Here is a 20255-nt window from a genome sequence, read left to right as displayed (position 1 = left end):
GCTGGGGTGGATGAAGCACAAGCTGGAATCAAGATTGCTGGGAGAAATATCAATAACCTCAGATATGCAGATGACACCACCCTTATGGCAGAAAGCAGGGAGGAACTAAAAGGCCTCTTGATATAGAAACGAATGAAAATGAAAACACAACAACCCAAAACTTATGGGACACTGTAAAAGCAGTGCTAAGGGGAAGGTTCATAGCATTACAAGCTTACCTCAAGAAACAAGAAAAAAGTCAAATAACTAACCTAACTCTACACCTAAAGCAACTAGAGAAGGAAGAAATGAAGAACCCCAGGGTTAGTAGAAGGAAAGAAATCTTAAAACTTAGGGCAGAAATAAATGCAAAAGAAACAAAAGAGACCATAGAAAAAATCAACAAAGCTAAAAGCTGGTTTTTTGAAAAGGTAAACAAAATTGACAAACCGTTAGCCAGACTCATCAAGAAACAAAGGGAGAAGAACCAAATCAACAAAATTAGAAATGAAAATGGAGAGATAAAAAAAAAAAAAGAAAATGGAGAGATCACAACAGACAACACTGAAATACAAAGGGTCATAAGAGACTAGTACCAGCAGCTCTATGCCAATAAAATGGACAACTTGGAAGAAATGGACAAATTCTTAGAAAAGTATAACTTTCCAAAACTGAACCAGGAAGAAATAGAAGATCTTAACAGACCCATCACAAGCACGGAAATCGAAACTGTAATCAGAAATCTTCCAGCAAACAAAAGCCCAGGACCAGATGGCTTCACAGCTGAATTCTACCAAAGATTTAGAGAAGAGCTAACACCTATCTTACTCAAACTCTTCCAGAAAATTGCAGAAGGCAAACTTCCAAACTCATTCTATGAGGCCACCATCACCCTAATTCCAAAACCAGACAAAGATGCCACAAAAAAAGAAAACTACAGGCCAATATCACTGATGAACATAGATGCAAAAATCCTTAACAAAATTTTAGCAAGCAGAATCCAACAACATATTTAAAAAATCATACACCATGACCAAGTGGGTTTTATCCCAGGAATGCAAGGATTCTTTAATATCCACAAATCAATCAATGTAATACACCACATTAACAAATTGAAAGATAAAAACCATATGATTATCTCAATAGATGCAGAGAAAGCCTTTGACAAAATTCAACACTCATTTATGATTAAAACTCTCAAGAAAGCAGGAATAGAAGGAACATACCTCAACATAATAAAAGCTATATATGACAAACCCATAGCAAGCATCACCCTCAATGGTGAAAAATTGAAAGCATTTCCCCTAAAATCAGGAACAAGACAAGGGTGCCCACTCTCACCACTACTATTCAACATAGTGTTGGAAGTTTTGGCCACAGCAATCAGAGCAGAAAAGGAAGTAAAAGGGATCCAGATTGGAAAAGAAGAAGTGAAACTCTCACTGTTTGCAGATGACATGATCCTCTACACAGAAAACCCTGAAGACTCTTCCAGAAAAGTACTAGAGCTAATCAATGAATATAGTAAAGTTGCAGGATATAAAATTAACAACAGAAATCTCTTGCATTCCTATATACTAACAACGAAAAAATACAAAGAGAAATTAAGGAAACAATACCATTCACCATTGCAACAAAAAGAATAAAATACTTAGGAGTATATCTACCTAAAGAAACAAAAGAGATGGACAGGGAGGCCTGGTGTGCTGCAGTCCATGGGGTCGCAGAGTCAGACATGACTGAGCGACTGAATTGAACTGACACCACTGTAAAACTTTGCAATTTCAGCTGTGGGTTATAGGCCTGTAGCATTGATATTACCTGGGATCTTGCTAGAAATGCAGAGTCTTAGATCATACAAAACCTGCATTTCAACAAGATTCCTGGTTGTTTCATATGTACATTAAAATTGGGGACTTGCAGATGCAGAGAATCCTAGAACATAAAGTTATGAGAATTAATAATCTTACTTCCTAGACACCATTGTATATTTAACCTTCCTGGCATAGCCATTTTTGCTTTCTCAGCACTTTTTCATTTCTTTATATTCTCTAAGTTATCATATGTTGCTCTTTTCTCATTCTATCTGTAGCACAAAATATTACATATCTCTAAGATCTAGAAAATTGTAGCTGATCAGAGTCATCCACTGCTTTTCTTTCTTCATTCAAAATATCTTATTTAATTTTGAAAAGCTGTATTAAACTTAGTTTCTAATTCCTTAGAATAAACAGATACTAACACAAATATAAACTGAGACATATTAATTAACCAATGTTTATCTTTAATAGGAATCATGTACATCTTACTTTCTCAAAATTTCTATCCAGTTATTTAGATAATTTTGTTATGTGACGTGCTTACTTTTTTAGATTCTTTTCTAAGAAGTATTTTGCTATCTGCCTTTTCTTTAAATAAGAGCCATACCACCTCAGGTAAAATAAACTTGGTCTGTTAACAGAAACATTAGACAGTGTTTGGTCTTTAGATGTTTAAATATATTTATATCTGTAACATTCTGGAGAGGGAGGTCACTGTTGTGTGGAATATCAGCTCTGAACATACTTGGCTTGAACCTCGAGCAATCCAACCAACCTTGGATCTTCTTTGTCTCCAGATCATCTACAAATGTGAAGGTTTTTTCCTATGTCAATAAAGAATATACACACACATATGAGTTTGATTTTGTTTTTAAATTAAACGTTGAGCTAATATAAAATAAGATTTATAAGGTATGTGTAAGGTATCAAGTATCATAGTACAATGAAATCCATGTAGCCACTGCCCAGTTTAAGTAACATAACATACCTTTAAAATCCTGCCCCTGCTAGATACCATAATCTTCCCTTCCTGCTCTCTAATCACTCTAGAATTTTATGATCATTTCCTTGCTTTTTCTCAGTTATACAACACTTGTAACTCTAAATACTGTTTATTTTGAACTTTTATATTAATAGAATCATATGATATATATTCTGTGACTTTTTTTTTTTTAAACCTGACATTATTTTCCTGGTATTCATCTGCAGTATTTTTTGTAGATAAAATTCACTAATTCTCACTACTCTGTTGGCAAATACTGAATACACCTTAATTTATCCATCTACTACTAATGGAAAGTTGGATTATTTGCAATTTTTTGCTATTAAAACTGTAGAGGGACTTTCCTAGCAGCCTAGTGGCTAAGAATCCGCCTTCCAATGCAGGGAATGAGGGCTGATCCCTAGCCCAGGAACTGGGATCCCATAGGCCATGGGACCTGAGCCTGAGCGCCCCAACTAGAGAGAAGCCCACAGGCTGCAGTGAGGATCCTGACGTAACCAAAAGTAAAATAAATGCCAAAAAAGTGAAGCCGCTGCACTGACAGGGTCTTTGTGTTTATGCATTAAGGACACGAGTCTCTTTATGGCAGTGATTCAGTCCTCACTGAGTACCACTGACTGACTATGTTTTATGATAAATGACATGTAATAACTCTTCTATATTGATTTTATAAGGACTTGCTTTCATACAAATGACAGCACATGATAAATTTAAGAATAATATTACCACATTTCAACTTTTTGGAAAATGTATTTCATACTGTTACACAGAATCACATGATCCTCAAAATTCAAGTTTACAACTGATCTTCACAAGAGCCTTATCCATATACACAATAGTTATTCAGAAGGAAAAATTCGATACAGTATTTTAGTAGTTACATGATTTGTAACCAATACTGAATTACTGAAAGCTGGAGAACTCTCAACGAATTACATATAGGATAACCATTCTCAAATACAAGAAGCGAGACAATAAAGGAAAATTTCCTGTTCAGTCGTAGAAAAATGATAAAGGCATTTATGATGAGATAAATGCTTTAAGTTAGTACACAACCTACTGGGCGAATAAAATTACCACACTGGTTGGTAGTTTTGCTCTTGAATATATGTAGTATGGCATCATCCATTTTGGAGAAGAAAACGGCAACCTACTCCAGTGTTCTTGCCTTGAGATCCCAGGGACGGGGGAGCCTGGTGGGCCGCCGTCTATGGGGTCGCACAGGGTCGGACAGGACTGAAGTGACTTAGCAGCAGGATAGCATAATAGTTAATCACTGTGGATGGTGACTGCAGCCATGAAATTAAAAGATGCTTGCTCCTTGGAAGAAAAGCTATGACAAACCTAGACAACATATTAAATAGCAAAAACTTCACTTTGCTGACAAAGGTCTGTAGAGTCAAAACTATGGTTTTTCCAGTAGTCATGTACAGATGTGAGACTTGGACCATAAAGAGGGCTGAGTGCCAAAAAACTGATGCTTTCGAACTGTGCTGGAGAAGATTCTTGAGTCCCTTGGACTGCAAGGAGATCCAACCAGTCAGTGCTAAAGGAAATCAACCCTGAATATTCATTGGAAGGATTGATGCTGAAGTTAAAGCTCCAATATTTTGGACACCTGATGTGAAGAGCCGACTCACTGGAAAAGACCCTGATGCTGGGAAAGATTGAAGGTGGGAAGAGAAGAAGGTGGCAGAGGATGAGATGGTTAGGTAACATCATCGACTCAATGGACATGAATGTGAGCAAACTCTGGGCAGTCCATGGGGTCGCAAAGAGTCGGACACGACTGAGCGACGGAGCTGAACTGGGAGAGAGTGAAGGACAGGGAAGCCTGGCGTGCTGCAGTCCACAGGGTCACAGAGTCACGTCTGAACGACTGAACAACAACAGTTAAGAATGTACATCCTGAAGGAAGATTCGTAACTCCTCGAGTGACCTTGAGTATGTTACACCACTCTTCTGTGCCTCAAGGCCCTCCTTATCTGTAAACTGGGTCGTGATAATAATACCTTCCCCACAGGTTCAAATGAGATTAAATGAGTGAATGTATGTAAAGTGCTCAGAACAGTGTTTGACACAGTAATGTTTATTACATTTCAGCTGTTATTGTATCTGTTCCAATAGCCAACACAGATGTGGCTATGCACTACTATGTATGAAATAAGACTAAGGATTAAATGAAACTTCACAGCAGATGAAAGTTTAATTTATCTAAAATTAAGGATGCAAAACACTTCTTGATGACATGGAGAACACCAAGATGAGTCAGACTAATCATGAGCAGTCAAAGGGATCTATAGTCTAGAAGTGGAAACTAAATTGCTGACAGATATAAGCAGAAATCAATACGACACTGTAAATCAACTGTACTTCAGTCAAGAAAAAGTAAACAAATGAACAGTCCCATCAGAAAATAAACCTTAGACAACTATCAAGGCAGAACCTGACACACACACACTGACACGGCAGCGCTGTCAATAGGCTACACTTACTCGACTTGTTTCACATCAGCACAGTGCAAAGGGCTTTATGCACGTATTATTCTATTTAAATCTCATGACAACCTGGTGAGGGTGGGTACTATGAACGAACACCATTTCTATCTGCCAGTTCAAAGAGTGCCTTCTTCGAGGATTTTTCCTTGTAAATCCTAAATGTCACAAATCTTAAATTCCTAATAGTCAGCTTAAGACTATTTTACTAAACAGCTTTACTTACACTTTTTGCTTCTCATCTTTTAGCTCACAGTATTTCTTCCACTGGGAATGCCACTTCTATTTTATCTGTTAAGTTAGTATCTGACTGCCATAGACTAACATAAATGCTTTCCTTCATGAAGCCTTCCATGATGCTAAAATCAAGAGTGATTCTTACTCATCTCTAACTGAGGTTTAAACCTGACTCTATCATACATTAGCTATGGGATCGTGGTCACATTACTCTACCTCTCCAAGCTCTGATTTTCACATGTATAAAATGGCAATGGCAATAATATTAGTGCCCACCTAGAGAGTACAGGTATTATTTCTGCTTTTCAAATAAGGAAACTGAGGCTCAGAGAGGTGAACTAACTTGCTCCAAACCAGGCAGTTTTACCTGGAGGCAGATTATGAACCCATATCCAGGCTCCCATGCTCACAATCACTCCACATTCCATTCCCTTACTACCTTCCAAACTAAAACAAAACACAGAAAGTCATGAAAAACCCGTCCCCAAACAAAAGCAAAACAACTTAATGTCTCAAAATGATACCACAGAAATATAAAATACACAGAGATAGCCATATAAACTTGTATAAATATTCCTTTTTTCCTCACAATTTACTAATCTTGTCTGCATTTTATATGGCGCTTTCCTCCTGCACTAAAATTAGAAAATGTATAGCATTTCTAGAGGAATATTTAGGGGAAAATAGATATATATAAGGATGTGCAATCTAGGTAGGTTAAGAGAACTAAAGCATACCTGGAGTAAGTTCTCCTCTTCACATAAATGTTTATCAACCTTCTCGTAGAGGTTATCGAGGCCTTTTTTCACTTCTTTTCCAGGATACTCTTTAATAACTTTTCGGAGTTCTTGCTTGTTAAACGCAAGTTGATAGCTCACTTCCTCCTCTCTTATACCCTGTGCCACCCGAGCTTCCACACCTTCAAAGAAGTGCTTCAAGGAAATGAAAAGAAACAACGGCTAAGAACGGCTCTCACTACCACTTAAATTAAAAAAAAAAAAAAATCTGACTATAAAATAGTATATATCCACTGTGTAAAAATCAGACAGTGTGTGAAAATATAAAGGATAAAATAATAATCAGCTATTATCACACTACTCAGAGATAAGCACTGTCAAAAGACTAGAATTCCCTCTAGTCGTTTGATGTGTGAGTATGAAAATGAGATTAATTTTGTATGCTATATTTTTCATTTAATATTTTAAGTTTTTCCCAAAGTATAAATTTTAATGGCTGCATCATGTTCCGTCCAATGACTATACTATGTTTATTCATTCCTTCAGTATTAAGTATTTAATATTTTTTACTTTTTCTCTTGAAGTTGGCAAAATCTACTCATCAAAAACAAAATCTAATATAAATACAGCTATAAATAACTTTCATACATAGGTATTTACCCACATTTTTGATGACTGTCCAGCATAAATTTCTAGGACTATAATTCTTCAGTTGAGGAGTGTAATTGTTAAGCATTCTGAAGACTCTTCATATACACAAATTGCTTCCCAGAAAAGTTCAGTTACTTTATATTTCTGTCAGCAGTATATGACACTATTTTATCTTATCATACTATCATCAGCATTATCATAACTAAAGAAAAATCTTTGTCATTTTGAAAAGTGAAAAAGGGGGACTTTCCTGGCAGTCCAGTGGTTAAGACTCTGCCCTTCCAATGCAGACGGCATGGATTGGATCCCCGGTGGACGGACGGGGATGTGGAACTAAGATCCCACATGCCAAGTGGTGTAGCCAAAAAAAAAAGGTAAGAAAGGTTTATTTGTCATTTTATTTCAATATTCTTCAGCTAGAAATGAAGTTTATCTGCTTTTCATATGCTCAGTAAGTACATTCAGAACCCATACCCATTTATATATTGGGATCCTAGTGCTTTCCTGATTGATTTTAAAAAGATCTTTTATATTTAGCATACTGACTGTTGTGCTGTTATAAACATTCTTCTCAGGTTGCCTTTAAAGTGTAATTGGTTTTTTAACATGTATATTGGCAAGTCTTTACTTGAGCACAACATGATTTAATACTGACAAGTCAAATCCCCTCTCTACTATTCTCTAAAATTTTCTTAGCAATTATTTATTTATTCTTCATTAAATTATTACATTTTTAATAATAATTTTCTAGACAAATCTGTTCCAGATATTTAAATTTTTTTTCTACACAGATTTTAATTAATGTATTTATTTTTCTATTTTACACAGATTTTTAATTGGTTATTATAACATATAGGAAACAAATTGTTTTTTGATATATATATATACCTTGACTAGGTTAAAAAACATACTTTCCTTCACCAGATGAGACAACCCCCACAGGTCACACACAGGTGACTGTAAGTCCGAGGGCTCCCCGGGTGGCGCAGTCACAGACTCCGCCTGCCAGCAGGAGACACAAGAGGCCCGGATCTGACCCCTGGGTGGTAGGATTCCCTGGAGAAGGAAGCAGCAGTCCACTCCAGTACGATTCTCTTTCCATATATCTTTATGTTTCCGTCTTACTGCATTGGCTAGAGCTTCTCTAACAATGTTACATAATAAAGGATTTATCAATGTGTCTGCTCTAAATTTGATTTCAAAGGAAGTTCCTTTATGTTGCAGTTACGCATCATGCAGGCTTTAGGTCTGAGACAGACCCTTTACCCTAAAGGAACATCTGCCTGTTCTTCAGTTTACAAGGCACTGGTTCTGCGTTTGAATTGCTGACAACAGATAGACAATTTTTATTTGACTCTAACTTCAAAACAAAGATGACTAATCACACTGTGGACCTAATTTGTTAGAAGGGTCCATTTAAGCTTCTACTATGTTGCAAAGTTCTCTAAAACTACCATTTCTCATGTTTAAAGATCAGATTTGCTCTGGGGAATGACAAGTCAAGAAAGGAAGGATAAAGAAAAGGCAATGAATAAAACAATTTTTTATTTTCTTTTTATCTTGATAGAATTTTCAAAATCTTCATCTGAGCTAGGGATAAAGGTTAGCCATTTATGAGGTAAGAAATGGAAGACTGGTATAATGGAAAAGGCTAAATCTATGGTTAATCCCCCTGCTTTGCTACCTGTCAATTACTATAACTTTTTATTTACTTCCAGTTTCTTCATTTGTAAAACAAGGATAATGCTATCTTACCCCACATCATCGTTTACAAGAATTAAAAGAAATAATGTATATAAAACATCTAGCAGTGTCTGAGCAGCTTCAATATCTCAGTCCATCCTTCCTTATCCTCCTGCACCAGTGAATGAGCAAATTTAAATGTCTGTTGTGTTACTCACGTCTAAACACAGGTTCAAAACCAAGAAAAATATACTGAATGAAAATATGCTTACATTTAGCTTTTCAAGAGGTTGTCCTAAAGAGTATATGACATAAGACTGAAGGTGATCTGTGTTTTTTTGTTTGGCTTCTTTTTTTATCAGTTTCTAGACATGAGATTTTCAAATGAGAAAGTGTTGCAAAAATATGGTGGAAGTTTTCCATCATGAGGACATCCCTGGGGGTCTTCTGGCTTTCGTTGGCTACTTTCTCCACTAAAACAAAAATGGAAAAAATGTAACGATGACCTGGTATGAATATGACCACATTTAGCTATGGAAAAATTACATGATTTTTTTCATTTATAACTTTAAGAAGTAAGCACATTTCTGGACTTAATCAAATAAAACATACTGTATTGAAGGATCGACCTAAACCTAAATAAACAATCATTCTAAAACAGTTATATATATATGGCTAAATTTGGATTCCTATTTCACATCTTTTAGCCAACCAAATCCTAAATTGTTCAAGTGCTTAAAATGTCAAAGGCAAATAAATGAATGCAATTGTAAGTACTAAGAAAAATAAACCTAATTAAAGAAATAATTCTGTGGTAGTATGAACTTTCTAAGAATGGCCCAAAACTGAGAAGTCATAAAGAGAAAGACGAATAAACTTAACATATAATTTGGAAGCTCTTACACAGTAAAACTGTGTAAGCAAAACTGATTTATATCCTTCTAGGTTAACAAAGGATAATAAGACTGATAATACTGAGAAATACTGGGTCTCGAGGCAGATGTGACAGAAACTTCCACTAAACGCTCAAAGGACCAAACAGGTATAATCTTTCTGTGTGGTTATTTGGCAGAAACTCAACAGACACAAAACTTCTGACCCAGGAATTATTTCTAATAACTGATCCTAGGGAAATTATTGGACAATATACAGAAATATACAGAAAACTGGAAACAAACCAAATGCCTGTTAACAGAAGATCTGCTAAGTAAACAATGACAGATGGAACTCTATGTAATCATCAGAAGTGACTACGGTTATCTGTATCAGGAGACAAGGACAGACACTAGAATCACAGAGTCTAGCAGGTTCCAAACAGGGTGTAAGGTGTGAGAAACATTTCAAATTACAGAACACACAATATGTGCATGTCTGTCAGGGAGAGAGATATACTGAAAAGTTCACACAGGTAAAAATTAAATGTTAACCTTTGTATGATGAGATTACAAATTACCTTTAGTTTCTTCTTGATTTTTAAAGTCAGTTTGCTGATTTTGGGGGGTATGTAATGAGCATATACTACTTTACAATCAGACAAAGCAAAGCTACTTTGAATTTTAAAAGAAATATCAACCATATAAACATTCAATCATGTAATTTATCATCTTTCCCCTAAACCTGTTTCCACCAAAAATGTATTATCTCTAACTGTTGAGATAATTCTACTTTGGTCATTTTTTTTAGTTTTAAAAATTCCTGAATTGATGCAGTCAGATCATTTATTTCAAATTAAACACATCCACACTGTTTCTGTAACTTAACTGTGTGATCTGACATAGCTAGATGATGAATTACACTATTTTAGCATTAATTTGGGCTTCCCTGGTAGCTCAGCTGGTAAAGAATCGGCCTGCAATGCAGGAGACCCAGATTCAGTAACTGGCTCGGGAAGATCCCCTGGAGAAGGGATAGGCTACCCACTGCAGTATTCTTGACCTTCCCCGGTGGCTCAGATGGTAAAGAAACCACCTGCAATGTGGGAGGCCTGGGTTTGATCCCGGGGTTGGGAAGATCCCCTGGCTGATTGCACGGCAACCCGTGCCAGTATTCTTGCCTGGAGAATCCCATGGACAGAGGAGCCTGGTGGGCTACAGTCCATGGTGTTGCAAAGAGTCGGACATGACTGACTGACTAAGCACACACACATACAGACATCACTGTTGATCAGCTCAAGAAGACTCCTGCTAAAATGCGAATGTAATCCACAAGGTCATTTTTGTGTTTAAAAAATGAATTTCAACTTTGCATACTGATAGCCCATATGAACCCTAAAATATAAGTAGTTCCTGGTAAATACAAAAGGGTTTTACACACTGTTTTTCAAATTTAAGAAATCTTTATTATTATTATTATTTTTAATATATATATATTTTTTTATTTACTTGTGCCAGGACTTCATCGCTGCATGTGGGATCTGGTTCCCTGACCAGGGATTGAACCCAGGTTCTCCACATTGGGAGTGTGGAGTCTTAGCCACTGGACCACCAGAGAAGTCCCAAATTTAAGAAATCTTTAATTTCAGAAAACTTAAAAAAGACTAGAGACTATGGAAAATAATGAACACATCTGTCTCCCAACTTCTAACTTAATCAGAAATAATGAAAACAACTGACCAAAAACACCAGAAATAAGGAAAACCACCACCAAAAACTTCTTCATAATGTAACAAAAGTTTACCATTAACAAATACTCCTCTGATAAGTTTAGTATATGCTTTATCTAGATCTCCACGACACTCAGCATTTTTAAAGATTGATTCTGCGAGTCCAGCAAATTCTTCAAATTCAGCAACAAACGGGAGAATTCCTACTTTACTCTTCTTTGAGATCTTTACTTCTTCCATTTGCCTTATTTGGTTACTCTAAAGTTAGGCAGAAAGCAAGGGAGAAAAATAGCTAAGCAACTTAGAAACAACGTACAATTAAAAGTAAATATATATACCACAAAGGCATGATGTAATTTAATACCTAGAACATTTCGGACATTTACTAATCAAAGATTAACACAATATGGATAACTATGAAAAACTATTTCTAGAGATTAAAAAGTACATAGATATCATTGAAGGAACTAAAATCAAGGGAAAAAATCCAAATTATTCAAAACAAAATGCACTCAAAGCTTGTGAACCTCAGGTCTTTGTTTCAAGTAAAAACAACCAATGAACACTTCTATCATTTATAAAAGGTAAGTATATAATGATTGCCCACTTTGGGGCAGAGCAGATACCAGAGCACACACAGGATCTCTCAAGATTATTTCTGGTTGGTGTCTATATAGTCAAGTTGAGAACCACAACCATTTCCAAATCTCATCAGCCTAAAATTTGTTTGGATAGAGAAGTTCTATGTTTTGGGGGTATGAGCACAGAGGAGAACAGGTACTTCTACTGTGGATTTGCATTATATAGTTTTCCATGTACCTATTAGTCATTCACTCTAAATCAGTATAGCAAAGTACTTGTGTAAGATGGATACAAAGTAACAAATAGACATATAGACAGAACATAGACACTTTGGTTCAAAATAATCAATTATGATTCTATGTACTTCCAGGGGATCTAGTTCTATTCCCAGTAAGAAGTACATTGCCAAAGTGTTGAATCATTTTCAACTCCTACCTAAAATTTCATTGTGCTGAGATTCTGGGGGTATAACCTGAAAACCATATGACATGTAGAGATTAGAAAAGTAACCGTTCTTTTGTTCAATATGGTATTGGAAGTCCTAGACATAGCAATCAGACAGGAAAAATAAATAAAAGGAATCCAAATTGGACAAATCATTCTAAAACCTGTATGGAAACACAAAAGATCGTAATGCCAAGGCAAGCTCAAGAAAGAAGAACAAAATCAGAGGTATTATGCTCCCTGATTTCAAACTATACTACAAAGTTACAGTCATCAAACAATATGGTACTGGTACAAAAACAGACATGTACATTAACAGAACAGAGCGCCCAGGAATAAACCCATCCTTATACGGTTAATTAATCTATGACAAAGAAGGCAAGACTATACAATGAGGCAGAGACACCCAGATCATACCATTTTCAAAGGTTAAAGGGTACAAAACCACATCACTGTAGTGTGAGGAATCCTGAAAAGCAAAGTAAATGCAGGTAAGAAATGTACTGGAGTGCAGTGTCCAGCTTGGTAGTACTTGCTATGTTTCTAATTTTATCCCTAGTTCTTGGCAGGCTAATCTTTTTAGCCCCGTTCCTTGAAGAACACTTTGGGCTTGGCCACCAGATGAAAGTACTAAACTCAGATACCATCTATTCCACTTTCTGCAGTTGTCTGACATTCATTCTTTGGCTCAATACACAGAGAACCATTCACTACTCTTTCAAGGTATGCTTTAGGTCCAGATCTTGTCCCAAGTACCAAAAACATGTAACACTTACTGAGCACACACAACTGACGACACTGTGAAAAGACTTGATTTAAATTAAGAAACAGATTGATGATAACCAACAGAAGGAACCATCCTCTTCCCTTTAGTGACAAGGTCCATCTTTTAGAAATACATGCAATTTAGGGAAAAAACACGACTTTATACCTTTGTCTAGGTTAATTTAACTAAATTTCTTCACTTCCCAGTTTTGAGAGGAACACGAACATTCTTCAGCAAACTATTACTAATTACCACTATTGTTCCCTGGTGACTCAGATGGTAAAGCATCTGCCTACAATGTGGGAAACCTGGGTTCGATCCCTGGGTCGGGATGATCCCCTGGAGAAGGAAATGGCAACCCAGTCCAGTACTCTGGCCTGGAAAATCCCATGGACGGAGGAGCATGGTAGGCTACAGTCCATGGGGTCGCAGAGAGTCGGTCACGACTAAGCGACTTTACTTTCACTTTCATTACTGTCATCATCATCATCATCATCACCATTACAAGCAATTAGTTACAAGCTCTTATTCTGTACCAGGCAATGTGCTAAGCACTTCATTTGAACCTATGTCTACATCTCCCTGACACTATTATATCTTACACTTCTAACAATTACATTCAACTGGATTGAGAGGTATTATATTAAAGTTTTATATACTAGCTTTATTCACTGATAAGAGCAAGAAAATCTTCATATTCTAAAAATGTACAGTGTTCTCATGGTTAATGTTCTAGCTATTCTTATTCTATGTCACATGGGACTCATTATCTTAGACTTTAGTAATTCTTTATTTTCTTTTTGGCAATCAGCTTACAATCAGACCTTACAGGTTTATCATCACTTCTGAAGAAAGCTGGGCAGGGAAGAGGATAAGTGGCCAAATTTCATAATATTTCAAATGCCAGTGCAATCATTTGGTGGGGAAGGAGGGTTAACAAGTCTGTTGAGGTGACATTTACGTTTCTACGGATGGCTTTTAAACTTTCAGAAATCAGTAAGCATTATTTTTAAAAAGTATAAAAGATGAAGTGGATTTTAATCACCCTTAATATTTTTATTATTCTCTCATTATTCTATGGGCTTCCCTGGTGGCTCAGCCGGTAAAGAATCTGCCTGCAAAGCGAGAGACCTGGGTTCGATCCCTGGGTTGGGAAGATCCCCTGGAGGGAATGGCTACCCACTCCAGTATTCTTGTCTGGATAATTCCATGGACAGAGGAGTCTGGCAAACTACAGACCATGGGGTCACAAAGACTCAAACATGACTGAGTGACTTTCACTCACTCATTATTCTATGGCTATTCAAGCACTGGATTTAACTTAGAGGTTACATAGTAGAATAATTCAGATGATAAATACCTATTTTTACATATTAATACTAAATATATTCATAAAATGAAACTCTTTTTAGAACCTGGCCCAATCCTCTTCATATCTATGAGCTTACCAAAACCTAACAGAAAAAATAAAGTTAATGATTTTTTTCCCTATTAGGAGAAAAATGATAACTACCAAAAGTTGTCATAAGAACAATTTATTCTTAAAGCAATATGATTAAAGCTATTGAACTGAAAAAAATACTTTAATCAATTAAAATAACCCAAATATTAATTACCCTATTGTGATATATTAAAAGAAGAAAAACAATAAATTCAAGTTTCAGTTGCTTCATTAAATCTATGGTCACTAATTGGTCACCTGGGATTTCAGTTACTTAGTGGATCTCGGGTGTAATCGCTGCTGCCTCTGTGTCAGCCACTCCAGGACTGGCCATGGTTCACAGTGTAGACGGGACACAACTTGGCACTAGCCTGCTCCTGGACACTGCAGCCAATACCCTGCTGCAAGGCGTGGGCATAGGAACAGTAGGTCCCCTGGTGGGAAGCCAGAAGTCTTTGAAACACACACACACACACACACACACACACACACACACACAGATACTCTGCAATGGTTAAGAGTTCTAAGTTACTGAAAAAAAAAATACCCAACTTACAATACATTTGTCAAAGTTCCTTTTGACAGTCACCAAAACATTTCCCAGTGTAGTGCTCAGAAAAGAAGCGGGGTCCACGTTCTGTGCAGTCCACACATGGCGACTCATTTTGACTAGCATGTCAAGGGAGTTAAAGCTATCGATTTTGTCTCCTAATGCAATCAAGTTGTTCAGTTCTGGCTCAATGCAGCGAAATATTTTAATTATCATCTGGCGGATCATATCTTTCCTGTTCAGAAATACAAAACAGAATAGTTAGTACAAGCTTCAGGTGCATTTACCTTTAACTTTAATCCACTCGGTATACACAAATGACTAAAATTTGATATATCAACTAACACTGTCCAAATAGTTAATTATTCTAGAGTGGTTTCCAACATAAACATATTTTTTTTGAGGTTGCATTTTTATCACTCAAAATAACGTCCTTTGTAGAACTGGGTCCTGAAATGTGCTTTGTGATTTCTGAGAAATACACTACAATTCAAATGCAACTTCCTACCAGCAAACATCAAAATTGACTGCATTTGTGTGATTACAAGAGCAAAGAAAAGCCAAAGAGCCATAAAGGGGACCAAGTTTACTTCATTGAGAAGCTCTGTAACACACTGGGCACACAGATCGGTGCTCTGAGTGTTGTCAGCTATGGACAGTAATCTGGACTCCTCACTGGGCAGCATTCCTTCCTGCTCAATTGAAAGTTTACTTTTTTTTCACAATAAACAACAGATAGTAACAAACACATACTCAGATGAAACAGGCAGCGGTGTGCCAGCATTATGTTGCCGTGACAAAGTTCCTCCATCTGTGTCCTCTGCTTCAGTCTGCAAAAATTATTCAGATACTTCACATAATAAAAGGCTAACAAATTGAAGAGTTTAGTTTATATAGCAATAGCCTGCTCAGTCTCCAAATTCTTAGGAGAGAATGTATGATGAGAAATAATGATTTTTAAAGGTAGTATTATCAATGAAATTATATAATTTAACATGTTGCTTCAGAATGTTCAGGAGAAGCTTTGTTTTCAGATTTTATCTGAGAATGAGAAGCTGTGTTTGCTTGTGAGCACATTTGGGGGGGGGGTGGGGCGGGAGAGAAAGGTAGAGGAGACTCAGAGGGAGTGCAGGAACGAGGGGACAATTTAATAAAAAGCTGAAAATATCTAGGGACATGTTCAAGGGAGAATTTTGAAAATTAAAATCATTCTAATAAAATTAATCATCCTAATAAAACTTGAGCATAAAAAATGCTGTCAGAAGTTCTTACAGAAACTAACAAATTTACTAGCAATTACCATCTACAAGAACAAACCCCCTAACCATCTGAAAGACTTAATTTTGAGCACTGTTTTTATATGCTAGTTCTTTTAAAGATCATCTTAATTTTAAAAAAATCACTCGATTTGCATTGTGTTTTTAAGTTCTTTAAAATACTCTAGCAAATGGCTCATTTTATTTTCTTACATTTATGCCACCAGAGAGCCATGTTCAATAGGCATTATTATACCCATTACATAGATGAGGAAAAGTAGGGATTAAATAATTAGTTTATGGTCTTGAAAGGTTGTTGCTGAACGATAAGACGCGGGATTCTTGGCCTCCGGAGGAGACGAATTCAATCCGGGGCCAGAGACGAGGCTGGATCGCTCAGAGCTTTTGTGTAATAAAGTTTTACTAAAGTATAAAGGAGATAGAGAAAGCTTCTGACATAGGCATCAGAAGGGGGCAAAAGAGTACCCCCCTCCTAGTCTTTAGCTGTATGGTATATAGTCACTCACAGTCTGTTAATGAAAAGAAAGGAATGTCATAAAATCTAGAATGGCACCAGATAATTCATCCCAGGCCATAAAACTATTGACTTGCATCTTGTACCAACAAATAGTTTCGTTTACATAGATTAGGGGAACAACACCTGAACAAGTAAGTTAGGCCCTTTGGCGGAACCAACTTGAAGATGGAGTCTGGGGTTCATTAACATAGCTTAAGACAACATTTCCATACGAAAAAGAAATGTATTGGTTAACTCAAGGTTTGGGAGTAGTTAGCTTTAGGTGAGACCAGGTGTCATGGCCACACAGAATGTTAGGAGAAACCTCCTTTTAATTTTGTATAGAGAAGGAAAAACAGATCGCTGGTTTGTTCTTTTCTGCCGGTTAGGAGAGATAAAAATGTCTGGCACTTACAGCCTCATTCCTCCATTTGGAGACCCCTGGCCTTCCCGCCTGTTACTCTCTCAGTCTCATAGTAAGAAAGCCATAAGAAAGATTCTGATTTGAGGCTCTCCATTTTTCTCTTGCTTGCTTTCATTTATTTTTTAAGACCATGGGGGCTTCCCTGGTGGCTCAGCAGGAAAGAAATCTGCCTGCCAATGCAGGAGCCACGGGTTCAATCCCTGGGTTGGGAAGATCCCCTGGTGAAGGAACTGGCAATCCACTCCAGTATTCTTGCCTGGGGAATCCCATGGAGAGAGAAACCTGGTGGGCTACAGTCCACGGGGTTGCAAAGAGTCAGACACGACTTAGTGACTAAATAACAACAAATATACATTAAAACATCATTGTAATTTTTTAATTCTATTTACTTTTTCTTGATCACTAAAACAATAAATTTGCTTTTTAAAAATATTTTTTGCCAAGTAAACTCAGACATTTCCCCCACTCATCAATTTGGAGAATGTTTAGGCCTAAGATAGTCTAGAATATTAGATTAGATGCTCAAACACTATCCTTTTTTTTTATTATCTTATATGATAAAAATTACTTAAAAAATCCTTACAATGTAAATTCTTTCTGTTCTGATATTGAAATTATGACAACATAATGATTAGGCTAATTATGATATAGATCACAAATATGAGCTAGTAAATAAATGTCACCCATACCACAGTTCCAGGCATACTCTGATGTCGCTGTAGTTTGAAAAATTTACTTATGAAGTCTTGTTCTGCCAGACACAGGGGCTCCAGTTCACTCAGTACCTGTTCAAAGATCTGAAGAAAACCAAAATGATTCTACAAAGAACTGAACAAAACGCTTAAAATAACATTCCACATTTAATCACTTTTCTGCAGCAACCAGGGAAGCTTTATCTATAATCTTAATAGAATCCCCCAAACAAATACTTCCAAGATTGACAAGACAATGCAGTATTGATGAGGCATAACAGGGTCAGAACATACCTAAAACAAAACTGACAACAATTACTCACTTGGAATCTGGAAAGAGGAACAGAGTGATAAAACTTTATTTAAACAATTTAGCTTCATAAAAGTTGTTTCCTCTTTGTAGTCACTCAAATAACTGGATTGACAATGCAAGCTCTTTATGATTTATAACAAATTTTAATAAAGCTGTTATGTCATTTAATTGATGAATCACATTTCAGTTGCCATTTGACCAGTTATTTTTTTTTTTTTTTAGATTCAGAAATGGAAAGTAAGACACGGTTAATTAAAAGAGTCAATAGAGCCCAAATCTTTGAACACAATTAAAGCAGTAACAAACTGGTGCTAGAAAACTGACAGTAATGTTTAAGAAACATGCGTCATTTTATCTTACCTTATCAAACCTGGCTCTGTCGGCGACATCGAGATCAGAGGCCGACATGTTTCCCATGTCCAGCAAGGAAGATGACTGAGACCGGTGGTTCCCGGAGCTCTGAACACTGAGCTTATTTAGACTGGAAGTAGACCCGGTTAATTTCCCGGAACTCCCGTGAAGACCTGGGAAATGATAAACCTTTAAAAGCTGTGACCTTCACGAATGAAAGGTTCATGGCATCCATCAGGGCTCCCTTCTGCTGTCCTGCTCTTCTGGGGCTCATATGGGTTAGGGCACAACTCTGCCACATGAAGAGGATGTAGAGTGTCTTCCTCTTTCATTAAGATTTGTGTTCTACTTCTGAGCCTATGTAAAGACAGGTGAAATCATACAGAATCACAGAATAAGACTGAAAGGGATCTTAGAGATCACACTGTGCCCTGCCCAGTCTCATCACAGTTGTCTGATGATTTTTCAAAAGTAGATGAGGAGTTCTTTTCCACTCAGAAGACATGACTATGGATGAAAGTCACTGACCCCCTAGAATACTAGCTAACATAATGATTGTATTTCTAGAAAAAAACTGCCATATTCCAATATTATTTGCCTCTACATTGAATCAACATATTAGGCTGAACCACATGAAACTACCAACACTCAATTAATCTTGTCCTACTAAAAACGTCAATTACACATGACTCAACTTAATACATTCCTGAACTCAGACATTCCTGTTTTTTCAGCAAGTGAATTGATTAAAGTTCTTTTAAAAACTAAACAAAACGAAAAGAGAAAAACTAACAACAAAAACAAAACCCTGAATATTTGTTGTATTTAAAATACAACTAACATAACACATACATAGTTAACTATATTAATATGGGACATCTGAGTTTAGGTATAAACATAGGTATCTATCATAGCTATGAGGAAAAATGAGAACAATATGTCTGCACAATATCCTACATACACCAAACTATTAAAGGATTCTATTTTTACAAGAAAATGTGATGTTTCTATTCAGAATTAAATTTAAACAGTAAAACATTTTTATTCTTCTTGACTATTTCTCAGCTAAACCTGTATTATTCACTGATGGTCAGAAGGGACAAATAATAAAATAAGTGATAAAAAATATGATATACAAATCATATTTGTATATGTAAAGTAAAAAATAACAACAACAAATATGATATACAGTTAGTTAGAGACAAACTTTGGTTTCATTATGCAAAATCTGACCATACGTACAAGAAATTTTATAGTTTCTAAACACAGCCTGAAAACAAAAGTATAACGGGTAAGACTTTTTATAAGTTTCTGACTACCCACCATACATGTTTAACCATGCCACACATTTCTTGGATGCAGTCATCCCACTTCCTTTCTGTTGGTTTTCTTTCTGGCCAAGCCCTGGCAACCCAGAGCAAGCAGTGTTTCTGGCGCAGCTTCTCCAGGATGAACGACTGGCTCCTAGACACACACACGCACTGAGAGCACCTGCTGACACGCCGAGCACGCCCACTCTCGGCTTCCCGTCTGACAGCACTGCCTTTCCAGGCAGTGTGGCTGCGACGGGTTAGGCTGCAAGCGTCACAGACAAAGACAAGTTAGCAAGCTGCAATCTGCACAAACCGCGCACAAGAGGAAGTTAAAGCTCTAGTTGAAAAGACACATGCAAAGAACCAGGAGCACCAAGCAACGAGAGAGGCAACATATGT

The 20255-nt window shown here is 36.7% G+C and overlaps 1 protein-coding gene and 1 non-coding gene across 2 annotated transcripts in view; both read right to left on the bottom strand.

The window, feature by feature from the left end:
• The window catches only part of LOC136155194 (exocyst complex component 1-like), a 60810-nt gene that overhangs the window by 15619 nt on the left and 24936 nt on the right, over positions 1-20255 (bottom strand). The window contains 8 exon segments of the mRNA XM_065917057.1: positions 6272-6466; positions 8878-8961; positions 8963-9078; positions 11282-11465; positions 14997-15225; positions 15744-15820; positions 17877-17984; positions 18553-18716. Coding sequence (XP_065773129.1) covers positions 6272-6466; positions 8878-8961; positions 8963-9078; positions 11282-11465; positions 14997-15225; positions 15744-15820; positions 17877-17984; positions 18553-18716 — 1157 coding nt within the window.
• TRNAG-CCC (transfer RNA glycine (anticodon CCC)) lies at positions 11023-11095 on the bottom strand. Its single transcript has one exon. It is a non-coding gene; the product is annotated as a tRNA-Gly (tRNA).

This window comes from Muntiacus reevesi, unplaced genomic scaffold, assembly GCF_963930625.1.
Source record: "Muntiacus reevesi unplaced genomic scaffold, mMunRee1.1 SCAFFOLD_115, whole genome shotgun sequence".
Lineage (NCBI taxonomy): Eukaryota > Metazoa > Chordata > Mammalia > Artiodactyla > Cervidae > Muntiacus > Muntiacus reevesi.
Note: the sequence above shows the minus strand (reverse complement) of the source record. Positions and strands in the feature narration are given on the sequence as shown.